Below are 26,526 nucleotides of genomic sequence, written 5' to 3'. Positions count from 1 at the left end.
ATATTAAAAAAGATCTTGTGCCTTGAAAAATATAAGATATTAATGGAAGAATTTGAAGATGACACAAATAAATGGAAACATATCCTGAGTTCATGGGGAATTCCCTGGCAGTCCAGTCATTAGCACTCTGCACTTACCAAGGGTCCAGGTTCAATCCCTGGAGGGAAACTAAGATCCCTCAAACTGCATGGCATGGCCAAACAAATAAAAATAAAAAAGAAATTCTAATATATCCTGTGTTCATGGATTGAAAGAAAGAATATTGTTAAAATGATCATAATATCTAAAGTGATCTACAGATTATGCACTGGAGAAGGAAATGGCAACCCACTCCAGTATTCTTGCCTGGAGAATTCCAGGGACGGGAGCCTGGTGGGCTGCCATCTATGGGGTCGCAAAGAGTCAGACACAACTGATGTGATTTAGCAGCAGCAGATCTACAGATTTAATGCAATCCCTATCAAAATTCCAATGGTATTTTTCACAGAAATAGAAAAAACAATACTAAAAATCATATGGAACCACGAAAGACCCCAAACATCCAAAATGATCCTGAGCAAAAAGAATAAAGCTGGGGGCTTCTAGATTTCAAATGATATTACAGAACTACAGTTATCAAAGCACTATGAAAACAAACAAACAAACAAAGCACTATGGTACTGGCATAAAAACAGACTCACAGATCAATGGAACAGAATAAAGCACAAGAATAAACCCACACATACACAGTCAACTAAATATTGGATAAGGGAGCCAAGAATGCACAATGGGGAGAAGGTAGTCTTCTCCATAAGTGGTGTTGGGAAAACTAGATATCCATAAGCAAATGAATGAAACTGGACCACTATCTTATACCATACACAAAAATTAACTCAAATGGATTAAATACTTAAATGTAAAATCTGAAAGGATAAAACTCCTAGGATTAAATCTAGGTGGATGCTCCTTGACATCCATCTGGGCAAAGACTTTTTAAATTTGACACTGAAAGCAAAAGCAACAATAGCAAAAATAAACAAGTGGTGCTACAACAAACTAAAAAGCTATGCAGCAATGGATGCCATCAACAAAATGAAAAGTTAACCCATGGAATGTGAGAAGGTATTTGTATATCATATATCTGATAAGAGGTTAATACCTCAAATATGGCTTCACTGATAGCTCAGCTTGTAAAGAATCTGCCTGCAATGTGGGAGACCTGGGCTCAATTCCTGGTTTGGGAAGATCCCCTGGAGAAGGGAAAGGCTACCCACTCCAGTATTCTGGCCTGGATAATTCCATGAACTGTATAGTCCATGGAGTCACAAAGAGCTGGACACGACTAAGTGACTTTCACTCTCATCTCAAATATATAAGGAACTTTTATGACAATAGCAAAAAAAAAAAATGCAAGCAATCTAATTTAAGAATAGACCTGAGACCTGAATAAATGCTTTCCAGAGAAGATGTACAAATAGCCAACATGCACATGAGGAGATGCTCAACACTGAGAATCATCAAAGAAATACAAATCAAAACCACAATGAGCTATCTTCTTACACGTGTCAGGATAGCTGTTATCAAAAAGACAACAAAAAACAAGTATCCATGAGGATGTAGAGAAAAGGGAGCCCTGATACAGTGTTGATGGGAATATAAACTGGTATAACTTATGGACGGAGGTTTGTGACATTGTACAGGAGACAGGGATCAAGACCATCCCCATGGAAAAGAAATGCAAAAAAGCAAAATGGCTGTCTGGGGAGGCCTTACAAATAGCTGTGAAAAGAAGAGAAGCAAAAAGCAAAGGAGAAAAGGAAAGATATAAGCATCTGCATGCAGAGTTCCAAAGAATAGCAAGAAAAGATAAGAAAGTCTTCCTCAGTGATCAATGCAAAGAAACAGAGGAAAGACTAGAGATCTCTTCAAGAAAATTAGAGATGCCAAGGTAACATTTCATGCAAAGATGGGCTCGATAAAGGACAGAAATGGTATGGACCTAACAGAAGCAGAAGATATTAAGAGGTGGCAAGAATACACAGAAGAACTGTACAAAAAAGAGCTTCACGACCAAGATAATCATGATGGTGTGATCACTCACTTAGAGCCAGATGTCCTGGAATGTGAAGTCAAGTGGGCCTTACAAAGCATCACTACAAACAAAGCTAGTGGAGGTGATGAAATTCCAGTTGACCTATTTCAAATCCTGAAAGATGATGCTGTGAAAGTGCTGCACTCAATATGCCAGCTAATTTGGAAAACTCAGCAGTGACCACAGGACTGGAAAAGGTCAGTTTTCATTCCAATCCCAAAGAAAGGTAATGCCAAAGAATGCTCAAACTGCCATACAATTGCACTCATCTCACACGCTAGTAAAGTAATGCTAAAAATTCTCCAAGCCAGGCTTCAGCAATACGTGAACTGTGAACTTCCAGATGTTCAAGCTGGTTTTAGAAAAGGCAGAGGAACCAGAGATCAAATTGTCAACAACTGCTGGATCACTGAAAAAGCAAGAGAGTTCCAGAAAAACATCTATTTCTGCTTTATTGACTATGCCAAAGCCTTTGACTGTGTGGATCACAATAAACTGGAAAATTCTGAAAGAGATGGGAATACCAGACCACTTGACCTGCCTCTTGAGAAACCTATATGCAGGTCAGGAAGCAACAGTTAGAACTGGACATGGAACAACAGACTGGTTCCAAATAGGAAAAGGAGTACGTCAAGGCTGTATATTGTCACCCTGCTTATTTAACTTCTATGCAGAGTACATCATGAGAAACGCTAGGCTGGAAGAAGCACAAGCTGGAATCAGGATAGCTGGGAGAAATATCAATAACCTCAGATATGCAGATGATGCCACCCTTATGGCAGAAAGTGAAGAGGAACTCAAAAGCCTCTTGATGAAAGTGAAAGAGGAGACTGAAAAAGTTGGCTTAAAGCTCAACATTCAGAAAATGAAGATCATGGCATCTGGTCCCATCACTTCATGGGAAATAGATGGGGAAAGAGTGGAAACAGTGTCAGACTTTATTTTTTGGGGCTCCAAAATCACTGCAGATGGTGATTGCAGCCATGAAATTAAAAGACGCTTACTCCTTGGAAGGAAAGTTATGACCAACCTAGATAGTATATTGAAAAGCAGAGACATTACTTTGCCAATAAAGGTCTGTCCAGTTAAGGCTATGGTTTTTCCGGTGGTCATGTATGGATGTGAGAGTTGGACTGTGAAGAAAGCTGAGTGCCAAAGAATTGATGCTTTTGAACTGTGGTGTTGGAAAAGACTCTTGAGAGTCCCTTGGACTGCAAGGAGATCCAACCAGTCCATCCTAAAGGAGATCAGTCCTGGGTGTTCATTGGAAGGACTGATTCTGAAGCTGAAACTCCAATACTTTGGCCACCTCATGCAAAAGGTTGACTCATTGGAAAAGACCCTGATGCTGGGAGGAATTGGGGGCAGGAGGAGAAGGGGACGACAGAGGATGAGATGGCTGGATGGCATCACTGACTCGATGGACGTGAGTTTGAGTGAACTCTGGGAGTTGGTGATGGACAGGGAGGCCTGGTGTGCTGCAATTCATGGGGTCACAAAGAGTCGGACACGACTGAGCAACTGAACTGAACTGAACTGATAGCCATTTCCAAAACAGTATGGAGATTCTTCAAAAAAAATTAGAAATAGAACTACCATATGATCCAGTAATCCAACTTTTGGGCATATATCTGTAGGAAATGAAAGCAAGATCTCAAAGGTGTGTGTGTGTGTGTGTGTGTGTGTGTGTGTGTGTGTGTGTGTATGTGTGTGTGTGTGTGTGTGTGTGTGTGTAGGCAGCCATTAAAAAAATAAGGAAATTCTGTCATTTGTAACAACATACATAAGCCTGGAGGACATTATGCTAGGTGAAATAAGCTAAGCACAGAATGACAAATAATATATTATTTCACTTATATATGGAATCTGAAAATGTCGAACTTTTATAACCAGAAAGTGGAATAATGTTTGCTGGGGGCTGGAAGTGGGGGAAATGGAGAGAAGTTGATCAAAGGATACACATTTTCAGTTATAAGATGAGTTCATTAAAAAAAGATGAATGAGTTCTAGGGATCTAACACACAGCATGGTGACCATAATTAATAATATTGCATACTTGAAATTTGCTAAAAGAATAGATCATAAGTGTTCTAACCACAGAAAATATTTCAAGTATGGAGGTGATGGATGTGTTAATTAACTAGATTATGGTGATCATTTCACAGTCCTTATCTTTCACACCTTTAAAGAAAACATTATGGTGTACAACCTAAATATTTACAATTTTTATTTGTTAATCATACCTCAATAAAGCTGAAAAAAGATAAAGAACCAAATTAAAAAATTAGCAAAGGATAAAAAAAGAAAAATATCAGCAAAGGATCAGAATGGACATTACTCCAAAGTAGATACACAAATTGCAACATGCACATGAAAAAATTATACTAAATTATTAGTATCAGGAAAATGTAAATGAAAATTACAAAGGGATACCACTTCCACCCATTCAGATGGCTATAATTAAACAAATGGAAAAGAAATGTTGGCAAGGATGTTGAAAAATTGGTACCCTTATACATTGCTGGTGGAATTGTAATAAGGTTCAGTCCTATGGAAAATACTTTGGCACTTCCTTATAAAGTTCAACACAGAATAACCATATGAACATGCAATTCCACTCCTAGGTATGTATCTAAAAGAACTGAAAAAGGGTGTTGAAAGAAATACCTGCATGTGAAGCAGTATTCACAATAGTTCAAAAAGGGAAACAACCAAAATGTTCATCAATGAATGGATAAATTGTAGTATATCCATACAATGGAATATTATTTGGTCATAAAAAGAAAGGAAGTACTAATTAATGCCACAGCATGAATGAAGCTGGAATATATGCTAAGTGAAAGAGCCCAGTTTCAAAGGTCCACATATTGACTGAGTCCTTTCATATGAAATATTCAGAATAGGAAAATCTTCAGAGACATAAAGTAGAATAGTGATTGACTAGGGATGGAAGGTTTAGGTGGAAATGAGGAATGATGGCTAATGAGTGTGGAGTTTCTTTGTAAACTGTTGTAAATTGATCCTGGTGCTGGTCATACAACTCTGAATATACTAAAAACTACCAGTTTATAAACTAAATGGGTGAATGGTATGATAGTGTACATGCTCAGTCACTCAGTTGTGTCTGACTCTTTGCAACCCCATGGACTGCAACCCTCCAGGCTCCTCTGCCCACGGAATTTTCCAGGCAGGAATACTGGATTTGGTTGTCATTTCCTCCTCTAGGGGATCCTTACAGCCCAGGGATCAGACCTGGGTCTCCTGCACTGGTAAGTAGATTCTTTACCACTGCACCATGATATATGAATTAAATATCATCTATGAATTAAATACCAATAAAGCTGCTTGAGAAAACATATGCTGAAAGGATAGAAGAGATATTAAAGTAATGTATGTGCCTGTCTAAACAAACTTCAACATTCTGTAAAGGAATATATAAAAATATAGCACTCAGTGAAGCAAAATTAACAATATTTGACATCTATACAAAATTGCATGGGAAGAAGCAGAAAAAATGTTAGCTACGTCAAATACAAAAATAAGTCAATAAAAACAGAGCCAGAAATGTCAAAGATGAAGGAATTGGTTGATAAACATACAACCTTGATAGTTACTGTGCTATCCTCAAGGATTTAAAAGAAAATGTTAACATAATGAAGACAGCGTTGAAAGATAAGAATCAAATGGAAATTCTAGAGATGAAAAATACCTTATTGGACATGAAAAAACAGGATTAAGAGAAGATTAGACTCTGCAAAACTAAGATCAGTGAACTTGAAGACATAGCAAAATAAAATCTCCAACCTGAAGTTCAGGGTTGGGGGAGAAAGGCTATAAAAATGCAAATTAACAGAGCTTCAGTCACTTGTGATACAATACCAATAACGGTAAAACACATTTAATTGAACACTGCATTGAGCAGGAAAAAAAAAATGCAGCTTTCAAAGACCTAAATGTAAGACCAGAAACTATAAAACTCTTAAAGGAAAACATAGGCAGAACACTTGATGACCTAAGTGTAAGCAAGATCCTTTATGATCCACCTCCTAGAGGAATGGAAATAAAAACAAAAGTAAACAAGAGGGACCTGATTAAACTTAAAAGCTTCTGCATAGCAAAGGAAACTACAAGCAAGGTGAAAAGACAACCCTCAGAATGGGAGAAAATAATAGCAAATGAAACATGTGACAAAGGATTAATTTCCAAAATATACAAACAACTCAATACCAAAAAACCAAACAACCCAATCAAAAAGTGGGAAAAATAACCTAAACAGACATTTCTCCAAAGCAGACATACAGATGGCTAACAAACACATGAAAAGATTCTCATCATTGCTCATTATCAGAGAAATGCAAATCAAAACTACAAAGAGATATCACCTCACACTGGTCAAAATGGCCATTATGAAAAAGTCTACAGACAATAAATGCTGGAGAGGGTGTGGAGAAAAGGGAATGCTCTTGCACTGTTGGTGGGAATGTAAATTGATACAGCCCCTATGGAAGACGGTATGGAGATTCCTTAAAAAAACTAGAAATAAAACCACCATATGACCCAGAAATCCCAATCCTAGGCATATACCCTGAGGAAATCAGGGTTGAAAAAGACATGTATCCTATTGTTCATTGCAGCACTATTTACAATAGCTAGAACATGGAAGCAACCTAGATGTCCACAGACAGATAAATGGATAAAGAAGTTGTGGTACATATACACAATGGAATATTACTCAGCCATAAAAGGTATGCCTTTGAGTCAGTTCTAATGAGGTAGATGAACCTAGAACCTATTATACGAAGTTCAGTAAGTTGGAAAGAGAAAGATAAATATCGTATTCTATTGTATATATACAGAAACTAGAAAAATGGTACTGAAGAATCTATTTACAGGGCAGCAGTGGAGAAACAGACATAGAGAATAGACTTATGGACATGGGGAGAGGGGAGGGGAGGGTAAAATGTATGGAAAGAGTAACATGGAAACTTACATTCAGTTCAGTTCGGTTCAGTTACTCAGTCATGTCCGACTCTTTGCGACCCCATGAATCGCAGCACGCCAGGCCTCTCTGTCTGTCACCAATTCCCGGAGTCTACTCAAACTCACGTCCATTGAGTCGGTGATGCCATCCAGCCATCTAATCCTGTCATCCCCTTCTCCTCCTGCCCCCAATCCCTCCCAGAATCAGGGTCTTTTCCAATGAGTCAACTCTTTGCATGAGGTGGCCAAAATATTGGAGTTTCAGCTTTAGCATCAGTCCTTCCAATGAACACCCAGGACTGAACTCCTTTAGGATGGACTGGTTGGATCTTCTTGCAGTCCAAGGGACTCTCAAGAGTCTTTTCCAACACCACAGTTCAAAAGCATCAATTCTTCGGTGCTCAGCTTTCTTCACAGTCCAACTCTCACATCCATACATGACCACTGGAAAAACCATAGCCTTGACTAGACAGACCTTTGTTGGCAAAGTAATATCTCTGCTTTTTAATATGCTATCTAGGTTGGTCATAACTTTCCTTCCAAGGAGTAAGCATTTTTTAATTTCATGGCTGCAATCACCATTTGTAAAATAGCCAACGGGAATTTGCCGAGTTCAGGAAACTCAAACAGGGGCTCTGTATCAACCTAGAAGGGTGGGATGGGGAGGGAGATGGGAGGGACTGATTCATGTTGAAGTTTGCCAGAAAACAACAAAATTCTGTAAGGCAATTATCCTTCAATAAAAAAATAAATTAATTTAAAACATATGCAGCTTTCATGGATACACTGAACATTTACCTTGGTAGCGCATATATTCTTTTCTATAAAATAGATCTCAATTATATTTAAAAGACTTAAATAATATCTTCAACAGCAACAAAAGCTGTACTTAACCCTAATGTCCTATACTATAAAAAAAAAGAATCTTAAAGAATCGAATCTCTCTTCAGAAACTAGAAAGTGAAGAGGAAAATAAACTGCAAGCAAGTAGAAGCAATGGATTAATACAGATATAAGTATTAATCTAATGAAACCGAAACGTGGTCCTTTGAGAGGATCAATCAAATTAATAGTTGTCTAGCCAGATCGATTAAGGAAGAAAAAGAAGGCATACATTACTATCAGCAATGAAAGTAGTAAGGTCACTACGGACTGCAGGGGTAAAGGAAATAGTATTAAGAAGTCTATGAACTTCCATATATGATGCTGGGTGAAGGGCTGAAGGCCAGGGATTTGGGCAGGATACAGATCCCATTACTCGTGACCCAAGCCTCCCTAAGAAGGTCAGGTCAAGGATTTCCAAAGCACTGTCACATGACCGCTTAACTTCCTAAGACCAAAAGATCTCCAGATCTTTCATCTGTGGTCTCCAACATGTCCCTTCTTCTCATGATATTCACTCAATGGTGGTTGTTTATTCTCTTATTGAGGGTCTATCACACCATGAGTCTGCCTGGGTCGCCTGAGATGCTCCGCCTCACGTGGGGTCCTGCCCCCGCTGAACCCGCTATACCCGGACACAGCACCTCGCGACTTCACGCCTCACCTCATAATTCTGCAGGCCTGCGTCAGGGGGCGCAGGACGGAGTGGCGGTGCAGGCCTGCTACTGTGCAAGGTCTTTCTTCCGTCATCTCAGGCGCCCCTCCCATCGCCCGGGTCCTGGCTCAGTCTGCTGGCCGGAAGAGGAGGGACCAGTTTCCGCTGCCTACCCTCGTGGCTGGCAGCTGGCGACGCAGTTATGGGGTCGTCCGCGTCCAAGGCTGCCCTCGGGGCGACCACCAACGAGCCCACCGAACCCGAGCAGAAACACCTGGCGGGTGAGTAGGCTCCATGGCCTCGCAGGCCCTGCCGCAACCCCAGCCCCCTCCCACCGCCCCACCCCCACCCAGCGCCCCCCACTCCGCGCCGGGAGGCCACGGGCGTGGGGGAGGGTGTGTTCGCACTCCAGTGCCTTTGATTGAGCCTGGAACCCAACCTATCTATGGTCTCCAAACGTCGAACTCTTCACACTTTCCGCCTGAAGCTTGGGACATAATAGGCAGCGGAGTAACAACTCGGTTTTCTGAGAGGGGTCTCATTCTTAAAGTTATCTGTTGCCCAGAGACTCCCTGTGGAGAAAGTATGGGGGTCTGTGTGTGTGTGCATGCTCAATCATGTCCGACTCTTTGTGCCAGAACAGTGGCGGATGGGGTGTGTGTCTGTGTGTGTGCGTATGTATGTGTATGCTCAGTTGTGTGCGACTCTACGCCAGAGCAGTGGTTTATAGGTGTGTGTGTGCACGCACACGCTCACTCGTGTCCGACTCTTTTCACTGGAGCAGTGGGATATGGGTGTGTGTGCGCATGTGCGCACATGTGCATGCATACTCAGTCATGTCCAATTCTTTGTGCCAGAGCAGAGGCATATGTCTGTGTGTGTGTGTGTGTGTGTGTGTGTGTCTGTGCTCATTCCTGTCCGACTCTTTGCACCAGAGCAGTGGCGTGTGTGTGCGCGAGCTCAGTCATGTCCGACTCTTTGTGCCGGAGCAGTGGCATATGGGTGTGCATGTGTGTCTGTCTGTGTGTGAGCTCAGTCGTGTCCGACTCTATGCGCCTGAGTAGTGGTGTTGGGTATGTGTGTGTGTGTGCGTGCTCAGTTGTGTCTGACTCTTTGCACCAGAGCAGTGGTGGATGGCTGTGTGTGTGTGTGTGTGCTCAGTTGTGTCCGACTCTGCACCAGAGCAGTGGAGTATGGGTGTGTGTGTGTGTGTGCTCAGTGGTGTCCAACTCTTTGCACCAGAGCAGTGGCGTATAAGGGTGTGTGTGTGTGTGCGCTCCATAGTGTCTGCCTCTTTGTGGTGGAACAGTGGCATATGGGTGTGTATGTGTGTGTATGTGTATGCATGTTCAATCGTGACTGACTCTTTTCCCCAGAGCAGTGGTGTATGTGTGTTCATGCTCAGTACTGTCCAACTCTGCGCTGGAGCAGTGGCATATGGGTGGGTGCGTGTGTATGTGTGTGTGCTGTCATATCTGACTCTGCACCAGAGCAGTGGCATTGGGTGTGTGTGTGTGTGTGTATGTGTGCTCAGTCATGTCTGACACTTGGTGCCAGAGCAGTGACATATGGGTGTGTGTGCGTGTGTGTGTGTGTGTGTGTGTGTGCGTGCTCAGTTATGTCCGACTCTTGTGCCAGAGCAGTGGCAGATGGGGGTGTGCATGTGTGTGTATGTCTTTGTGCGAACTCAGTCATGTCCTAATCTTTGTGCCTGAGCAGTGGTGTATGGGTGTGTGTGTGTGTGCTCAGTCGTGTCTGACTCTGCACCAGAGCAGTGGCATATGTGTGTGTGTGTGCGCGCTCAGTCCTGTCCGACTCTTTGCTCTGGAGCAGTGAAATCTGGGTGTCTCTGTGTGTGTGTTTGCACGCGTGCGCTCAGTTGTGTCCGACTCTTTGTGGTGGAACAGTGGCGTATGGGTGTGTGCATGTGTATGTGTGTGTGTGTGTGTGTGCACTCAGTCCTGTCCGACTCTTTGCACCAGAGCAGTGGCATATGGGTGTGTATGTGTGTCTGTGTGTGAGCTCAGTCATGTCCGACTCTTTCCACTGGAGCAGTGGTAGATGGCTGTGTGTGTGTGTGTGCTCAGTCGTGTCTGACTCTGCACCAAAGCAATGGCATATGGGTGTGTGTGCTCAATCATGTCCAACTATTTTCATTGGAGCAGTGGCATTTGGGGGTGTGTGTGTGTATGCACATGCATGCTAAGTCATTTCTGACTCCGAACCAGAGCAGTGGCATATGGGTGTGTGTGTGTGTATGTATGTGTGCATGCTCAGTCGTGTCCAACTCTTTGCACTGAAGCAGTGGCATATAGGTGTGTGTGTGTGTGCGCGCTCAATCGTGTCCAACTCTTTGCATTGGAGCAGTGGCATATGGGTGTGTGTGTATGTATGCACATGCATGCTAAGTCATATCTGACTCTGAACCAGAGCAGTGGCATATGGGTGTGTGTGTGTGTGTATGTGTGCATGCTCAGTTGTGTCTGATTCTTTGCACTGAAGCAGTGGCGTATTGGTGTGTGTGTGTGTGTGTGTGCTCAGTTGTGTCTAACCCTTTGTGTTGGAACAGTGGTGTATGGGTGTGTGTGTGTGTGTGTGTGCTCAGTCATGTCTGACTGCACCAGCGCGGTGACATATGGGTGTGTGTATGTGTGTGTGAGTGTTCAGTCGTATCTGACTCTTTTTGCCAGAGCAGTGGCATACGGGTTTGTGCGTGTGTGTGTGTGTGTGTGTGTGTGATCAGTCATGTCTGACTCTGCACCAGAGCAGTGGTGTATGGTTGTGTGTGTGTGTTCATGCTCAGTCCTGTCTGACTCTTTGAGCTGGAGCAGTGGCATATGGGTGTGTGCATTTGTGTGTTTGTGTGTATGTGTGCTCAGTCGTGTCCAACTCTTTGCACTGGAGCAGTGGCTTATGGGTGTGTGTGTGTGTGTGTGGGCTCAGTCATGTCCAACTCTTTGCACTGGAGAAGTGGCATATGGGTTTGTGCATGTGTGTGTGTATACTCATTCATGTCCGACTCTTTGCACTGGAGCAGTGATGGGTGTGTGTGTGTGTGTGTGTGTATACGTGCTCAGTTGTGTCAGACATTTTGTGCCAGAGCAGTAGCGGATGGCTGCCAGAGCAGTAGCGGATGGCTGTGTGTGTGTGTGTGTGCATGTGCTCAGTCATGTTTGACTCTTTGCGCTGGAGCAGTGGCGGATAGGTGTGTGTGTGTGTGTGTACGTGCTCAGTCATGTCCAACTCTTGGCACTGAGCATTGGCATATGGGGCTGTGGGTGTGTGTGTATGTGCAGAGTCGTCTCCGACTCTTTGTGCCAGAGCAGTGGCATATGGCTGTGTGTGTGTTTGTGTGTCTGTGTGCGAACTCAGTTGTTTCTGACTATTTGCACCTGAACAGTGGTGTATGGGTGTGTGTGTGTGTGTGTGTGTGTGTGTGTGTGTGTTCAGTCATGTCTGACTCCGCACCAGAGCAGTGGTGGATGGCTGTGTGTGTGTGTGTGCTCAATCGATTGTGTCCAACTCTGTACCAGAGCAGTGGCATATGTTGTGTGTGTGTGTATGTGTGCATGCTCAGTCGTGTCTGACTCTTTGCACTGGAGCAGTGGCATATGGGGGTGTGTGTGTGTGTGTGTGCTCGGTCGAGTCCAACTCTTTGCATTGGAGCAGTGGCATATGGGTGTGTGTGTGTCCATGTGTGTGTGCGTGTGCACTCAGTTGTGTCCAACTTTTTGCACTGGAGCACTTTCTCTGTACTAGAGCAGTGACATATGGGTGTGTGTGTGTGTGCGCATGCATGTGCACACTATACTGTCCGACTGTTTGTGGTGGAACAGGTGCGTATGGTGTGTGCATGTGTGTGCTTGGTCAAGTCCGATTGCGCCAGCGCAGTGGCATATGGGTGTGTATGTGGGTGTGTGTGTGTGTTCATTCATGTCTGACTCTTTTCGCTGGAGCAGTGGCATATGGGTCTGTGCATGTGTGTGTGTGTGTATGTGTGTGTGATCAGTCATGTCTGACTCTGCACCAGAGCAGTGATGTATGGTTGTGTGTGTGTGTTCATGCTCAGTCCTGTCTGACTCTTTGCGCTGGAGCAGTGGCATATGGCTGTGTGTGTACGTGTGCTTGGTCATGTCCGACTGCACCAGGCAGTGGCGTATGTGTGTGTGTGTGTGTGTGTGGATGGGTGGGTGTGCGTGCGCAGTCATGTCTGACACTTGGTGCCAGAGCAGTGGCATATGGGTGTGTGTGTGTGTGTGTGTGTGCGCTCAGTCGTGTCCAGCTCTTTGCATTGGAGCAGTGGCATATGGGGGTGTGTGTGTGTGTATGCATGTGTATGCTAAGTCATATCTGACTCTGTACCAGAGCAGTGGCATATGGGTGTGTGTGAGTGTGTGTGTGCGTGCTCTGTCATGTCTGACTCTTTGCACCGAGCAGTGGCATATGGGGGTGTGGGTGTGTGTGAACATGCAAAGTCATGTCGGACTCTCTGTTCCAGAGCAGTGGCATATGGCTGTGTGTGTGTTTCTGTGTGTCTGTGCGAACTCAGTCTTGTCCTACTCTTTGCGCTGGAGCAGTGGCGGATGGCTGTGTGTGTGTTCTTAGTCATGTCTTACTCTGCACTGGAGCAGTGGCGTATGGGTGTGTGGGTGTGTGTGCACATGCAGAGTCATGTCCAATTCTTTGTGCCGGAGCAGTTACATGTGGCTGTGTGTGTGTTTGTGTGTCTCTATGAGAACTCAATTGTTTCTGACTATTTGCACCTGAGCAGTGATGTATGGGTGTATGAGTGTGTGTGTGCTCAGTCATGTCTAACTCTGCACCGGAGCAGTGGTGGATGGCTATGTGTGTGTGTGCGTGTGTATGTGCTCAGTCATGTCCAACTCTTTGTACTGGAGCAGTGGCATATGTGTGTGTGTGTGTGTGTGTGTGTATGTGTGAATGCTCAGTCGTGTCCATATGTGTGAATGTTCAGTTGTGTCCAACTTTTTGCACCAGAGCAGGGGCATATAGGTTTGTGTGTGTGTGTGTGCACACACCCATATACACTCTGTAGTGTCTGACTCTTTGTGGTGGAACAGTGGCATATTGGTGTGTGCATGTGTGTGCTCAGTCATGTCTGACTCTGCACCAGGCAGTGGCGTATGGGTGTGTGTGTGTGGGTGGGTGGGTGTGTGTGTGTGCTCAGTCATGTCTGACACTTGGTGCCAGAGCAGTGGCATATGGGTGTCTGTGTGTGTGTGTGTGTGTGCGCACACACATGCGTGCTCAGTTATGTCCGACTCTTTGTGCAAGAGCAGTGGCAGATGGGTCTGTGCATGTGTGTGTGTGTGTGTATGTGATCAGTCATGTCTGACAATTTGAGCTGGAGCAGTGGCATATGGGTGTGTGCATTTGTGTGTTTGTGTGTGTGTGTGCTCAGTCGTGTCCAACTCTTTGCACTGGAGCAGTGGCTTATGGGTGTATGTATGTGTGTGTGTGTGTGCTCAGTCATGTCCAACTCTTTGCACTGGAGCTGTGGCATACGGGGGTGTGGGTGTGTATGAACGTGCAGAGTCATGTCAGACTTTTTGTGCCGGAGCAGTGGCATATGGCTGTGTGTGTGTTTCTGTGTCTCTGTGAGAACTCAGTCTTGTCCTACTCTTTGCACTGGAGCAGTGGCATATGGGTGTGTGCGTGTGTGTATGCTCAGTCATGTCCGACTCTTTGCACTGGAGCTGTGGTGGATGGGTGTGTGTGTGTGTGTCTACGTGCTCAGTCGTGTTAGACTTTTTCCACCAGAGCAGTGGCAGATGGCTGTGTGTGTGTGTGTGTGTGTGCTCAGTTGTGTCTGAATCTTTGTGCTGGAGCAGTGGCCTATGGTGTATGTGTCTGTGTGCTCAATCTTGTCCAACTATTTGCATTGGAGCAGTGGCATATGGGGGTTTGTGTGTGTGTGTGCATGCATGCTAAGTCCTATCTGACTCTGTACTGGAGCAGTGGCATTTGGTTGTGTGTGTGTGCATGTGTGCATGCTCAGTCATGTCTGACTCTTTGCACTGAAGCAGTGGCATATGAGTGTGTGTGTGCGCGCACACGTGCATGCTCTGTAGTGTCCAACTCTTTGTGATGGAACAGTGGTGTATGGGTGTGTGCGTGTGTGTGCTCGGTCATGTTCGACTGCACCAGCGCAGTGGCATAAGGGTGTGTGTGTGTGCGTGTTCAGTTGTGTCTGAATCATTTTGCCGGAGCAGTGGCATATGGGTCTATGCGTGTGTGTGTGTGTGTGTGTGTGTGTGTGAGATCAGTCATGTCTGACTCTGAACCAGAGCAGTGGCGTATGGTTGTGTATGTGTTCATGATCAGTCCTGTCTGACACTTTGAGCTGGAGCAGTGGCATATGGGTGTGTGCATTTGTGTGTTTGTGTGTGTGCTCAGTCGTGTCCAACTCTTTGCACTGGAGCAGTGGCATATGTGTGTGTGTGTGTGTGTGTGTGTGCTCATTCATGTCCGACTCTCTGCACTGGAGCAGTGGCAGATGGCTGTGTATGTGTGTGTGTGTGTGTGTTCCGTCATTTCTAACTCTTTGCACTGAGCAGTGGCATATGGGGGTGTGGGTGTGTGTGAACGTGCAGAGTCATGTCAGACTTTTTGTGCCGGAGCAGTGGCATATGGATGTGTGTGTGTTTCTGTGTCTCTGTGCGAACTCAGTCTTGTCCTACTCTTTGCACTGGAGCAGTGGCGTATGGGTGTGTGTGCATGTGCAGAGTCGTATCCAATTCTTTGTGCCGGAGTAGTTGCATATGTCTGTGTGTGTGTTTGTGTGTCTCTATGTGAACTCACGGAGAAGGCAATGGCACCCCACTCCAGTACTCTTGCCTGGAAAATCCCATGGATGGAGGAGCCTGGTAGGCTACAGTCCATGCGGTCACGAAGAGTCGGACGTGACTGAATGACTTCACTTTCACTTTTGACTTTCATGCACTGGAGAAGGAAATGGCAACCCACTCCAGTGTTCTTGCCTGGAGAATCCCAGGGACAGAGGAGCCTGTCGGGCTGCCGTCTATGGGGTCGCACAGAGTCGGACACGACTGAAGCAACTTAGCAGCAGCAGCGGCAGCATGCGAACTCAGTCATTTCTGACTGTTTGCACCTGAGCAGTGGTGTATGGGTGTATGAGTGTGTGTGTGCTCAGTCATGTCTGATTCTGCACCAGAGCAGTGGTGGATGGCTGTGTGTGTGTGTGTGTGCACGCACTCAATCGTGTCCGACTCTTTGCATTGGAGCAGTGGCATATGGGTGTGTGTGTGTGTGTGTGTGTATGCATGTGCATGCTAAGTCATATCTGACTCTGTACCAGAGCAGTGGCATATGGGTGTGCGCATTTGTGTGTTCGTATGTGTGTGTGCTCAGTCTTGTCCAACTCTTTGCACTGGAGCAGTGGCATATGGAGGTGTGCATGCGTGTGTGTGTGCGCTCAGTCATGCCCAACTCTTGGCACTGGAGCAATGGCATATGTTTGTGTGTGTGTGTGCTCAGTAGTGTCTGACTCTTTGTGGTGGAGCAGTAGCATATGGCTGTGTGTGTGTGTGTGTGTGCTCGGTCGAGTCCAACTCTTTGCATTGGAGCAGTGGCATATGGGGGGCTGTGTGTGTATGCACATGCATGCTAAGTCATATCTGACTCTGTACCAGAGCAGCGGCATATGGATATGCACATTTGTGTGTTTGTATGTGTGTGTGCTCAGTCGTCTCCAACTCTTTGCACTGGAGCAGTGGCATATGGGTGTGTGCATATGTGTGTGTGTGCTCAGTTGTGTCCAACTCTGCACTGGAGCAGTGGCATATGGATGTGTGTGTGTGTGTGTGTGTGTGTGCATGCTCAGTAGTGTCTGACACTTTGTGGTGGTGCAGTGGCGTATGGCTGTGTGTGTTCATGCTCAGTCCTGTCTGACTCTTTGAGCTGGAGCAGTGGCATATGGGTATGCGTTTGTGTGTTTGTGTGTGTATGTGCTTAGTCATGTCCAACTCTTTGCACTGGAGCAGTGGCATATGGGTGTGTGTGTGTGTGTGTATGTGTGCATGCTCAGTCGTGCCCAACTCTTTGCACTGAAGCAGTGGCATATGGGTTTGTGTGTGTGTGTGTGTGCATGCTCAATTGTGTCCAACTGTTTGCGTTGGAGCACTGGCATATGAGGGTGTGTGTGCGCGTGTGTGCGTGTGTGCATGCTCTGTAGTGTCCGACTCTTTGTGGTAGAACAGTGACATATGGGTGTGTGCATGTGAGTGCTCAGTCATGTCCGACTGCACCAGCGCAGTGGCATATGGATATGTACATGTGTGTGTGTGTGTCCTCAGTAGTGCCTGAATTTTTGTGGTGGAGCGGTGGCGTATGGCTATGTGTGTGTGCTCGGTCGTGTCCAACTCTGCACCAGAGCAGTTGCATATGGGTGTGTGTGTGTGTCTGCATGCTCAGTTGTGTCTGACTCGTTGCATGGGAGCAGTGGCATATGGCTGTGTGCGTGTGTGTGTTTGTTTGCTCTGTCATGTATGACTCTGAACCAGAGCAGTGGCATGTGGTTGTGTGGGTGTTGTATTCATGCTCAGTCGTGTGTGACTCTTGGTGCCGGAGCAGTGGCAGATGGCTGTATGTGTGTGTGTTTGTGCTCAATCGTGTCTGACTCTTTGCCAGAGCAGTGGCGTATGGGTGTGTGTGTTCATGCTCAGTCCTGTCCCACTTTTTGCGCCTGAGCAGTGGCATATGGGTGTGCACGCACGCGTGTGTGTGTGCACTTTCTCATGTCCGACTCTTTGCACTGGAGCAGTGGCATATGGGTGTGTGTGTGCGTCCATACACTCAGTAGTGTCTGACTCTTTGTGGTGGAATAGTGACGTATGGGTGTGTGTGTGTGTGTGCGTGCGCTCAGTCCTCCATTACTCTGTGCACTGGAGTAGTGGTAGATGGGTGTGTGTGTGTATGTGTGTGTGTTTGTGTGCATGCTCAGTCATGTCTGACTCTTTGTCCCAGGGCAGTGGCATGTGGAAGTGTATGTGTGTGTGTGCGTGTGTGCGCGCGCGTGCGTGTGTGCGCACGCGTGCATGCTCAGTTATGTCCAACTCTTTGTGCTGGAGCAGTGGCATGTGTGTGTGTGTGTGTGTGTGTGTGCATGCTCAGTCATGTCTGACTCTGTGCAGGAACAGTGGCGGATGGGTGTGTGTGTGTGTGCTCAGTGCTGTCCAACTCTGCAGCAGAGTAGTGGCAGATGGCTGTGTGTGTGTGTTGTGTGTGTGCACTCAGTTATGTCCTACATTTTGTACCAGAGCAGTGGCATATGGGTGTGTGTTTGTGCATTTGTGTGTGTGCGTGCTCAGTCCTGTCCAACTTTTTGTCCTGGAGCAGAGGCATATGGGTGCGTGTGTGTGTGTGTGTGCATGCTCAGTTGTGTTCGACTCTTTGTGCTGGAGCAGTGGCCTATGGTGTGTCTGTGTGTGTGTGTGTGTGCTCAGTCATGTCCAACTCTTTGCATTGGAACAGTGGCATATGTGTGTGTGTGTGTGTGTATGTGTGTGCATGCTCAGTCATATCTGACTCTGTGCCAGAGCAGTTGCGTATGGGTGTGTGTGTGTATGTGTGTGTGTGCTCAGTCATGTTTGATTCTGCACTGGAGCACTGGCGGATGGATGTGTGTGTTTGTGTGTGTGCATGCTCAGTCGTGTCCAACTCTTTGCTCCAGAGCAGTGGCGTATGGGTTTGTGCCTGTGTGCATGCTCAGTCGTGTCTGACTCTATGTGCTGGAGCAGTGGAGTATGTGTGTGTGTGTGTGCTCAGTCATGTCCGACTCTTTGCACCAGAGCAGTGGCACATGGGTGTGTGTGTGTGTGTGCTCAGTCGTGTCTGACTTTGTGCCAGAGCAGTGGTGTATGGGTGTGTGTGTGTGTGTCCTCAGTTGTGTCCGACTCTTTGCACAGGAGCAGTGGCTTCATAAACAGTCTGTGCTGTTGGCAATAGATGTAAATCCCATTGCTATTGCAACCTTTGTAGCTGATTCAGCCTTTTGATCAACTCTTGATTTTGCTCTTTGGCTTCAAAACTATTCATTGACCTCCTGCATTGGTCTCCTGAAGTTTTTTCTTATTATCATGATAATGGGTATTTATTGCAGCAACTACCAGTTCACCACAGTTAAGCAGATTAATTTCCTCTTGCTATATATAGTTTTAAAGTTTCCTGAAAATTATTCTCAACAGGTCCCATATTAGAGTCTGGGACAGTATATATAATCCAGCCCTGTGCTAGGATGTAACATGTACCAGGATTAACTTTTCAAAACCTGAAGGTTAAGCAATAATTACCAATGTGAAGGGTGCATGGAACCAAACAGGAGCACTTGAATCAGTACCAGCATAACTGAAAGATTCAGTCCAAAGACTGAAATCATGCTGAAGCAGAAATGAAAAGATTGCAGAGGAAACTGCACAGAAAGAGGAATGAAGCAGACCTAAAGATAAAAAATATAGCAGAGAATCTCATTCTTCATAACCTTAAACATGGCATGAACATGTGTGCTAAGTTGTTTCAGTCATGTCCAAGTCTGTGCAACTCTGTGGACTGTACCTGCCAAGCTCCTCTGTCCATGAGATTCTCCAAACAAGAATACTGGAGTGGGTTCCTATGCCCTTTTCCAGGGGATCTTCCCCACCAATAATCAAACCCATGACTCCTGTATTGCAGGGAGATTATTTACTGCCTGAGCCACCAGGGAAGCCTGCCAAACATGGCACAGCAACTGGCGCATATTAGGCATTGACGCTGAGTATATATGTTTGTTGAATAAGTAAATCTTACTTTACAGGGTCAGTCTGTCACTTTAATCCACTAGCATATTTGTTAAGCCCCCTCCTCAGTACCTGTCCTACTGCTGTGCATATGAAGATGCTGCATAATGGATAAGTGCTATGGATGAAGTTGTTTTAGAGTGATAGTTTATAGATGGTTTGGAAAGCAAGGAGAATTTTTGAAGTGATAAACAGCAAGGAATCATTGCCATGTTCTTCAGTAGGAAAACGAAGCAATGAAACTTACCTTTTGAGGGGCTGTAAAAGTCAATTAATTAATGGTTATAACCTTGAGGCAGGAAAGCAGAAAGCTGTTGCAATAAACCAGGTATGAGGCTGTGGGGAAGTGGACTAAAGAAGAAGCAGTAAGAAATTAAAAGATGTAAACCAAAAAGTAAGTCTTAGGGAGACAAAGCTCCTTACTGAACCTTCATGGAATGACACTTTTCTTGAGCGAGGCACAATGACATAATGTTTAATACCTTGATCTTCAAAGTCAAACAAACCTTATTTCAAATTCCAGCCCTTCCACTGAACTACCTGTATGACCTCGAGCATGTTACTTACCTTCTTGAGTCTTATCCATTTATTTAACAAGTATTTTCCTTACTTGTTCCAACTTGGTATGTGCCAGCTACTGTGCTGGGTCTTGAGGAGACACTGGTGAGCAGAGTCAATGCAATCACAATTCTCATTAACTCTATGGAACAAATAGGATAAACAGTCATTCAGTGTCACCTACCATGTTAGTACCAGGTGACTCAGTGGTAAAGAATCCGCCTGCAATACAGGAGAAGTGGGTTTGACCCCTGGGTTGGGAAGACCCCCTGGAAGAGGAAATGGCAACCCACTCCAGGATTCTTGCCTGGAGAATCCCATGGACAGAGGAGCCTGGTGGGCTAGAGTCTGTGGGGTTGCAAAGAGTCAGACACGGCTGAACAACTGAGCATGGGCATGCACAAATTTTACTATTGGAAATGAAGAAAATGTTTCAGATGATTCTCTTTGTCATGTCTCTGAGATTTGACTGCATCTGTATTTCAGGTAAAGTTACCGATTTTGGTTTTGAAAAATTTTTTTTCTCAGTCTGTGTTTTAATGCTTGTCACTGTCTCTAATTTAGATCTGATCCAGTATATAAATGGAACAAATATGAGTGTTGTTCATCTGGCTGACGTTCTTTCTGAGAAAACTGGTAGCAGCAGCTGGGTGGTGGTGTTCAAAGCCCTGGTTACTGTCCATCACCTCATGGTGTATGGAAATGAGGTGAGCATGGCGTATATTCCTTCCTTTTAGTACAAAAGACTGTCAGGACACAACTGCTGAATATGCTCAATGTGTTAGGGGCTTACTACATTTTGCTTCCATTCATGACAAGTGGGGAAAGTACATAGAAGTAGATATTAAAACACCAATTTTTCCATTTTTACTTATGAATTTCTCTTTGCAATCAGTATTTAATAAAGTATACCATTTTGCTAGTAGAGGAAGTATGCCACGGAATGATATTTAGAGTCCAATATCATTTCTATAAATGTTTAAAATTCAAACAATATTTGTCCATGTAACAGGTATATATATGAAACTATAAATAAAATAGGATGCAAAGATAACACATGAAAATTTTGATAATGTTTCCTTCTAGGTAGGAGAAGTAAATTGAACTTGAGGATGGGACAAAGACCACTATCAACTTGATCTGTAAGGCTTTATGCCTCTTATTTTAAAAATAGAGTTGAAGGGAATTCCCTGGTGGTCCAGTCGTTAAGAATCTGCCTTGCAATGTAGGGGATGAGCGTTCGATCCCCAGCTGGGAAACTAAGATCCCACATGCCACGGGCCAACTGAGCCTGTGCCACAGCTAGAGATTCAGTGCGCCACAACAAAAGATCCCGTGTAACAAAATGAAGATCCATTGTGCTGCAACTAAAACCTAACTCAGCCAAATAAATAAATGATAAATTCCTGCCAAAAAATAGAACTGAAGGAGACATGTGCAAAAGTTAGCAGTTGTCATTTCTGGGCATTGGGGTCCAGAGATGTACCACAGTATTCTTTTTATTTTTCCATTAATTGAATTGTTAAATAATTTAACATGAATGATTAAAATAATTAATCCTATAATTGCCACTGACCCTTGAATACCCCAGGTTTGAGCTGCACAGGTCCTCTTGTATGTGGCTTTTTTCCATCGTAAATACTACAGCACTACGATATTCATTCTTGGTTGACTCCACAGGCATGGATGGAATCACAGTTACAGTGGTATGGCATCTACAGATAGCTGACTGTAAATTATATGTGGGTTTTATTCCCTGGTGGCTCAGCTGGTAAAGAATCCACCTGCAATGTGGGAGACCTGGGTTTGATCCCTAGATTGGGAAGATCCCCTGGAGAAGGGAAAGGCTACCCACTCCAGTATTCTGGCCTGGAGAATTCCATGCACTGTATATATAGTCGATGGGGTTGCAAAGAGTTGGACATGACTGGGTGACTCTCACTTTATATACTATGAATTATATGGGAATTTTCGACTGCATGGTGGGTCAGTGTCCCTAATTCCTGAGATGTTACTGATAGAAAGGCGTGGGTGAAAAGTGTGTATTCACATTAGCTTTAATGTTTAACCCCTTGTTTATTTGGGGGGTATGTCAACAGACTTGGCAGCACTACAGATCCTTATGTTGGCTATCCCAGGGTGTGATGGTGCTCACCTTAATCAATGCCCCTGAAATAGATAGAAGATATGTACGATAGAATTATGTTAAGTATGTATTCACAAAGACAAAATCACAAATGAACTCTATTTGTGAACTGAAACTGATTTTGAGAATTTGGCACACTTGTTTGACAGCGTTTTATCCAACATCTTGCATCGAGAAGTTCTTTGTTCACTTTACACAACTTTCTGGATAAAAGTGTCGTAGAAGGTAAGATGATTCTTTGATGGAAATATTTCTTTGTGGCAAGGAGGGAAATGTTCTGGAAACCATGCCTAGTTTATAAAAATGGTTCTGAATGATGAAGGGTGTGATGTGGTGTACGTTTTATGATGGAAAGTAATTTCTAAATTCATTGACACAACACATATGCAGGTATTTACTCAGTGAGGCTTTCCTGCCTCAGCCTCCCAAAAATCATGGTCCCTTTATCCCTTCTCTGCTTGAGTTTTATTCTTTCCACTTCTCAGCAACTAAACATCTCTGTATTTTTCTTTTCTTTTGCTTGTCTATCAATCACCATTGGAGTATAAGATTCATGTAGGCAGGTTTTTTTTTTGGGGGGGGGTCTCTGTTGTTCACTACTGAACCTACAGCATCATAGTGAACACTGAATAATTGTTGAATGAATAAGTAAGTTGAATAAATGAATCAAGGCCCATAGTGAGCAGCTGAGTTTCTGTCATGGCCTTTCTCTTTATATTTTGTCTATGAAGTAGGGGCAAGGTCGTTTGTTGAATGAAAGGAAGACCGGAGCAATGGTAACAAGGGGATAGGGGGGTGTCAGGAAAATGCTAAGGATTTATAATAGTGTCTATGAAAATGTGAAAGGAACTAACAAAGTTCAGTTATTTCTCTGGTTCAGGAATGTCACCATCAATACCACATCCAAAGGTGATATCAACACTTTGAGGAAGGGCTGGTGCACTGGGATGACCCTGAGGGATGGCATGGGGAGTGAGGTGGGAGGGAGGGTCAGGATGGGGGACATATGTACACCCATGGCTGATTCATGTGAATGTATGACAAAAACCACCACAATATTGTGAAGTAATTAGCCTTCAATTAAAAATAAATAAATAAACATAAATTCATTTAAAAAATAATCTTTAACAGAAAGTTTTAGGAATACTGTACTTGATGAGTAATAAAAGCCATTCTAGTGTTTTATGCTTCAAAGATACTGTTGAGGGATATGTGTGAATGTGGAATGATAAATCTTTGCATTTGGTGACGTATGTTGTAAATAGTTAACATTGGTTAAACTGGAGATAATAAAAGGTATTTCATTTTTAGGCTATGCTATGTCAGCTTTCATCAGACGATATAGCAAGTACTTGAATGAAAAGTCACTCGCGTATAGACTGATGGAGTCAGACATCACCAAAATCAAGAGAGGGTAGGTAAATATTGTTAGTTTTTAAGCAAGAAGTACTGCAGTACATATCTGTTCTGATATGTAGTTTGGCAAAAATGCAGCTGTTTTTCAAGATGCCGATGTCACAGTGCTTCTCAAACTCTTAATTAGCATTGATGTTATGAACTTTTTTTTATCTTTTATAGGGCAGATGGTGTGATGAGAACTATGAACACTAAGGAACTGCTGAACACTCTTCCAGTTATTCAAATTCAGTTTGACGCTCTTCTGAATTTTAATGTAAGAGCTTTATAAATCCTTTTTTAAGAAAATATTGTTAAGCAGCATTGTTTGACTGTAGGTGGGAGAGGGGAAAAACCATGGTGGTAATTAATTCCTCTTTAATTTCCAGGCAAATGCTGATGAACTAACTAATGGTATAATACATGCTGCTTTCATGCTCCTCTTTAAGGATTCTCTTCGCCTCTTTGTAGCCTATAATGAGGGGATCCTTAATCTGCTAGGTAAGCTAAAAAATAGACATGACTTTTTAAAAGCTAAACTGGCAAAAATTCTTTATTTGTAAAAAACTTTTATATCTACATTTAGATTCATCTGTGTTTTAGGTTGAAAATAGAAGATCCTTACAAGGTCATATATATTTACATAACTAGACATCATATTGCTTTTTTTGTTAAAAATAATTAATCAGCCACAGAGCTTTTCAATTTGTATATAAGTGCTAACTGATACTTCTGGGAAATTTATTGGGAAATTAACATGGATTGCCATATTTATTCATTACACAGTAAGTCTCACTCAACTAATGTCAAATAGTACAATTCTAACTTTCCTAAGATATAGCCTACAAATTATTGTTTTGATCATATACAAGCAAATGTTTCTTAGGCTTTTTAGGAAACTTCAGTCATCATTTAGCCCTAACCAGTTTCATTGTTGACAATTTGAGATATTTCTTACATTTAGGAAGTGCCTGGTACATTTGTTGAGTTATAAAGGGTAGGAAATAACAGCCTCTCTGTCAGAGACCATCAGAACTTGATGTTAATCAAAAAGATTCCAGACTAGAATTTGTAGAAATTAAACAAAACTATCTAAATTATATGTGTATGCTATTAAATGCCATATATATTACCAGCACCAGTGTTCAGCATGCAGTAGTTCCTGTATAAAAAATCTGTTGTTTATACTTAGATGTGCAGTGTTGTTTGTTAAAGCAAAACATTATTGGATTAAAACTATAATTGTTTTCAAGAAGTTAAAATAATATCCAGAATTAACATAGAATCATCAGAAAGGAATTAAACTTGGGATTGCTAAAATACTGGCTACTTTGTCATTTTTTTCTATTTTTAGATAAATATTTTGACATGGGGAAGAAGCAATGCAGGGAAAGTTTGGATATTTACATCAAGTTCCTCGACAGAATGACTAAATTGGCACAGTTCCTTAAAGTTGCAGAGGTACAGAAATCTATTTCTAGCCACAGCTTTTGTGCTATTTTCTGTATTAGTTTAGTATCCTGTACAACTATACCTCCACCCCACAATCACTGCCACATAAACAGAAATGGGTAGTTTTAACTATTTTGTAAACAGTACAACTAAAAACTAGGAATAGGTACTTCAAATGTACCCTCCAGTGCACTTGTGATCAAAAACAATCTTACAATGATTTCTGTTTGTGACTTGAGGATAATTTATACCAAGCTTACCTTCCTACCAGAAACAGCTCTAAAACCAGTGAGATAAGGAAACATATGAGGTGGGCCACAGGTTTGCTCTAGTAGCTAATTCTGAGTATTTGAAAAGTTATAACACATTTGTATGATATCCAAAATGAAGCCAAGCTCTTCACAAAACAACAAAGACTCAAAATCTGGCAGGTCTTTTTAAATTTTACCCTAAGAGCAAATATAAGTTTATGCTTAAGTGTGCAAGGCATTCTTTTGTGGTTGTTGCTCAGTCGCTAAGTTGTGTCCAATTGTTTGCGACCCTGTGGACTGTAGCCCACCAGGCTCCTCTGTCCAGAGAATTTCCCAGGCAAGAAAACTGGAGTGGGTCGCCATTTCCTCCTCCAGGGGATCTTCCTGACCCAAGTATCAAACCTGCGTCTCCTGCATTGGCAGGTGGATTCTTTACTGCTAAGCCACCTGGGAAGCCCCACAAGACATACTTTAGCCTGCCATTTTTCTTGATCTGGGTGTGTACCAGTCCAGCAAGGCACTCTTGCTCTTGGAGTCCTTTCTCTTTAGTGTACAAATTGGTCTCACACTTACTTTTCTTTGTTAACACTCCTTGCTGTAATGTTTTCTTTCCCTCCCTTTTTTTCCCCCTAATTTCAGCAAGCTGGAATTGACCCGAATGACATTCCATATCTTTCTCAGGTCAGTACATCTCTTGTCTGTCTTTAAGTGGCTTTTTGTCTTTGTGCTGTGTTTATCACCTGAGATGCCATCATTTTCTGTATGGTTACATGTGTATTTTCATTTCCCTGAGAGTAACATTTATATTTCTAAGTATATATACATAGACTTGTGTCTTTGGAACAGGTCTGTGAGCTGTAGGTCTTACAAAAGAGGTCGTTCCCCGCTGAGTGCTAAATGGTGACTTATAGTGTAACAACTCCAACATGCTTTTTCAGTGGACAGAACTGATTGGTGAAAATAGCAAGGTATTCTTTACATCTGTGTCTCTTTTGCTGTCTCACATATAGGGTCATCGTTACCATCTATCTAAATTCCATATATATGCGTTAATATACTGTATTGGTGTTTTTCTTTCTGACTTACTTTGCTCTGTATAATGTAAAGAACAGACTGTTCGACTCTGTGGGAGAAGGCGAGGGTGGGATGATTTGAGAGAATAGCACTGAAACGTATATTATCATATATGAAATAGATAGCCAGTCCAAGTTCGATGCATGAGGCAAGGTGCTCAGGGCTGTTGCACTGGGATGACCCTGAGGGATGAGATGGGGAGGGAGGTGGGAGGGAGGGTCAGGATGGGGAACCTATGTACACCCATG

General features: G+C 43.5%; 1 protein-coding gene across 1 annotated transcript in view; it reads left to right on the top strand.

The window, feature by feature from the left end:
- The first annotated feature begins 8,611 nt into the window (after window positions 1–8,611).
- The window catches only part of LOC133242757 (phosphatidylinositol-binding clathrin assembly protein-like), a 47,227-nt gene continuing 29,312 nt past the window's right edge, over window positions 8,612–26,526 (top strand). Inside the window, exons 1-8 of the mRNA XM_061408904.1 lie at window positions 8,612–8,869; window positions 20,525–20,667; window positions 22,256–22,331; window positions 23,418–23,520; window positions 23,685–23,778; window positions 23,891–24,002; window positions 24,856–24,962; window positions 25,844–25,885. Of these exons, the coding sequence (XP_061264888.1) occupies window positions 8,791–8,869; window positions 20,525–20,667; window positions 22,256–22,331; window positions 23,418–23,520; window positions 23,685–23,778; window positions 23,891–24,002; window positions 24,856–24,962; window positions 25,844–25,885 (756 nt within the window). The 5' untranslated portion in view covers window positions 8,612–8,790. The remainder of the gene's footprint in view (window positions 8,870–20,524; window positions 20,668–22,255; window positions 22,332–23,417; window positions 23,521–23,684; window positions 23,779–23,890; window positions 24,003–24,855; window positions 24,963–25,843; window positions 25,886–26,526) is intronic.

This window comes from Bos javanicus, chromosome X (genome assembly GCF_032452875.1).
Source record: "Bos javanicus breed banteng chromosome X, ARS-OSU_banteng_1.0, whole genome shotgun sequence".
NCBI lineage: Eukaryota > Metazoa > Chordata > Mammalia > Artiodactyla > Bovidae > Bos > Bos javanicus.
This window is presented reverse-complemented; position numbering and strand designations above follow the sequence as displayed.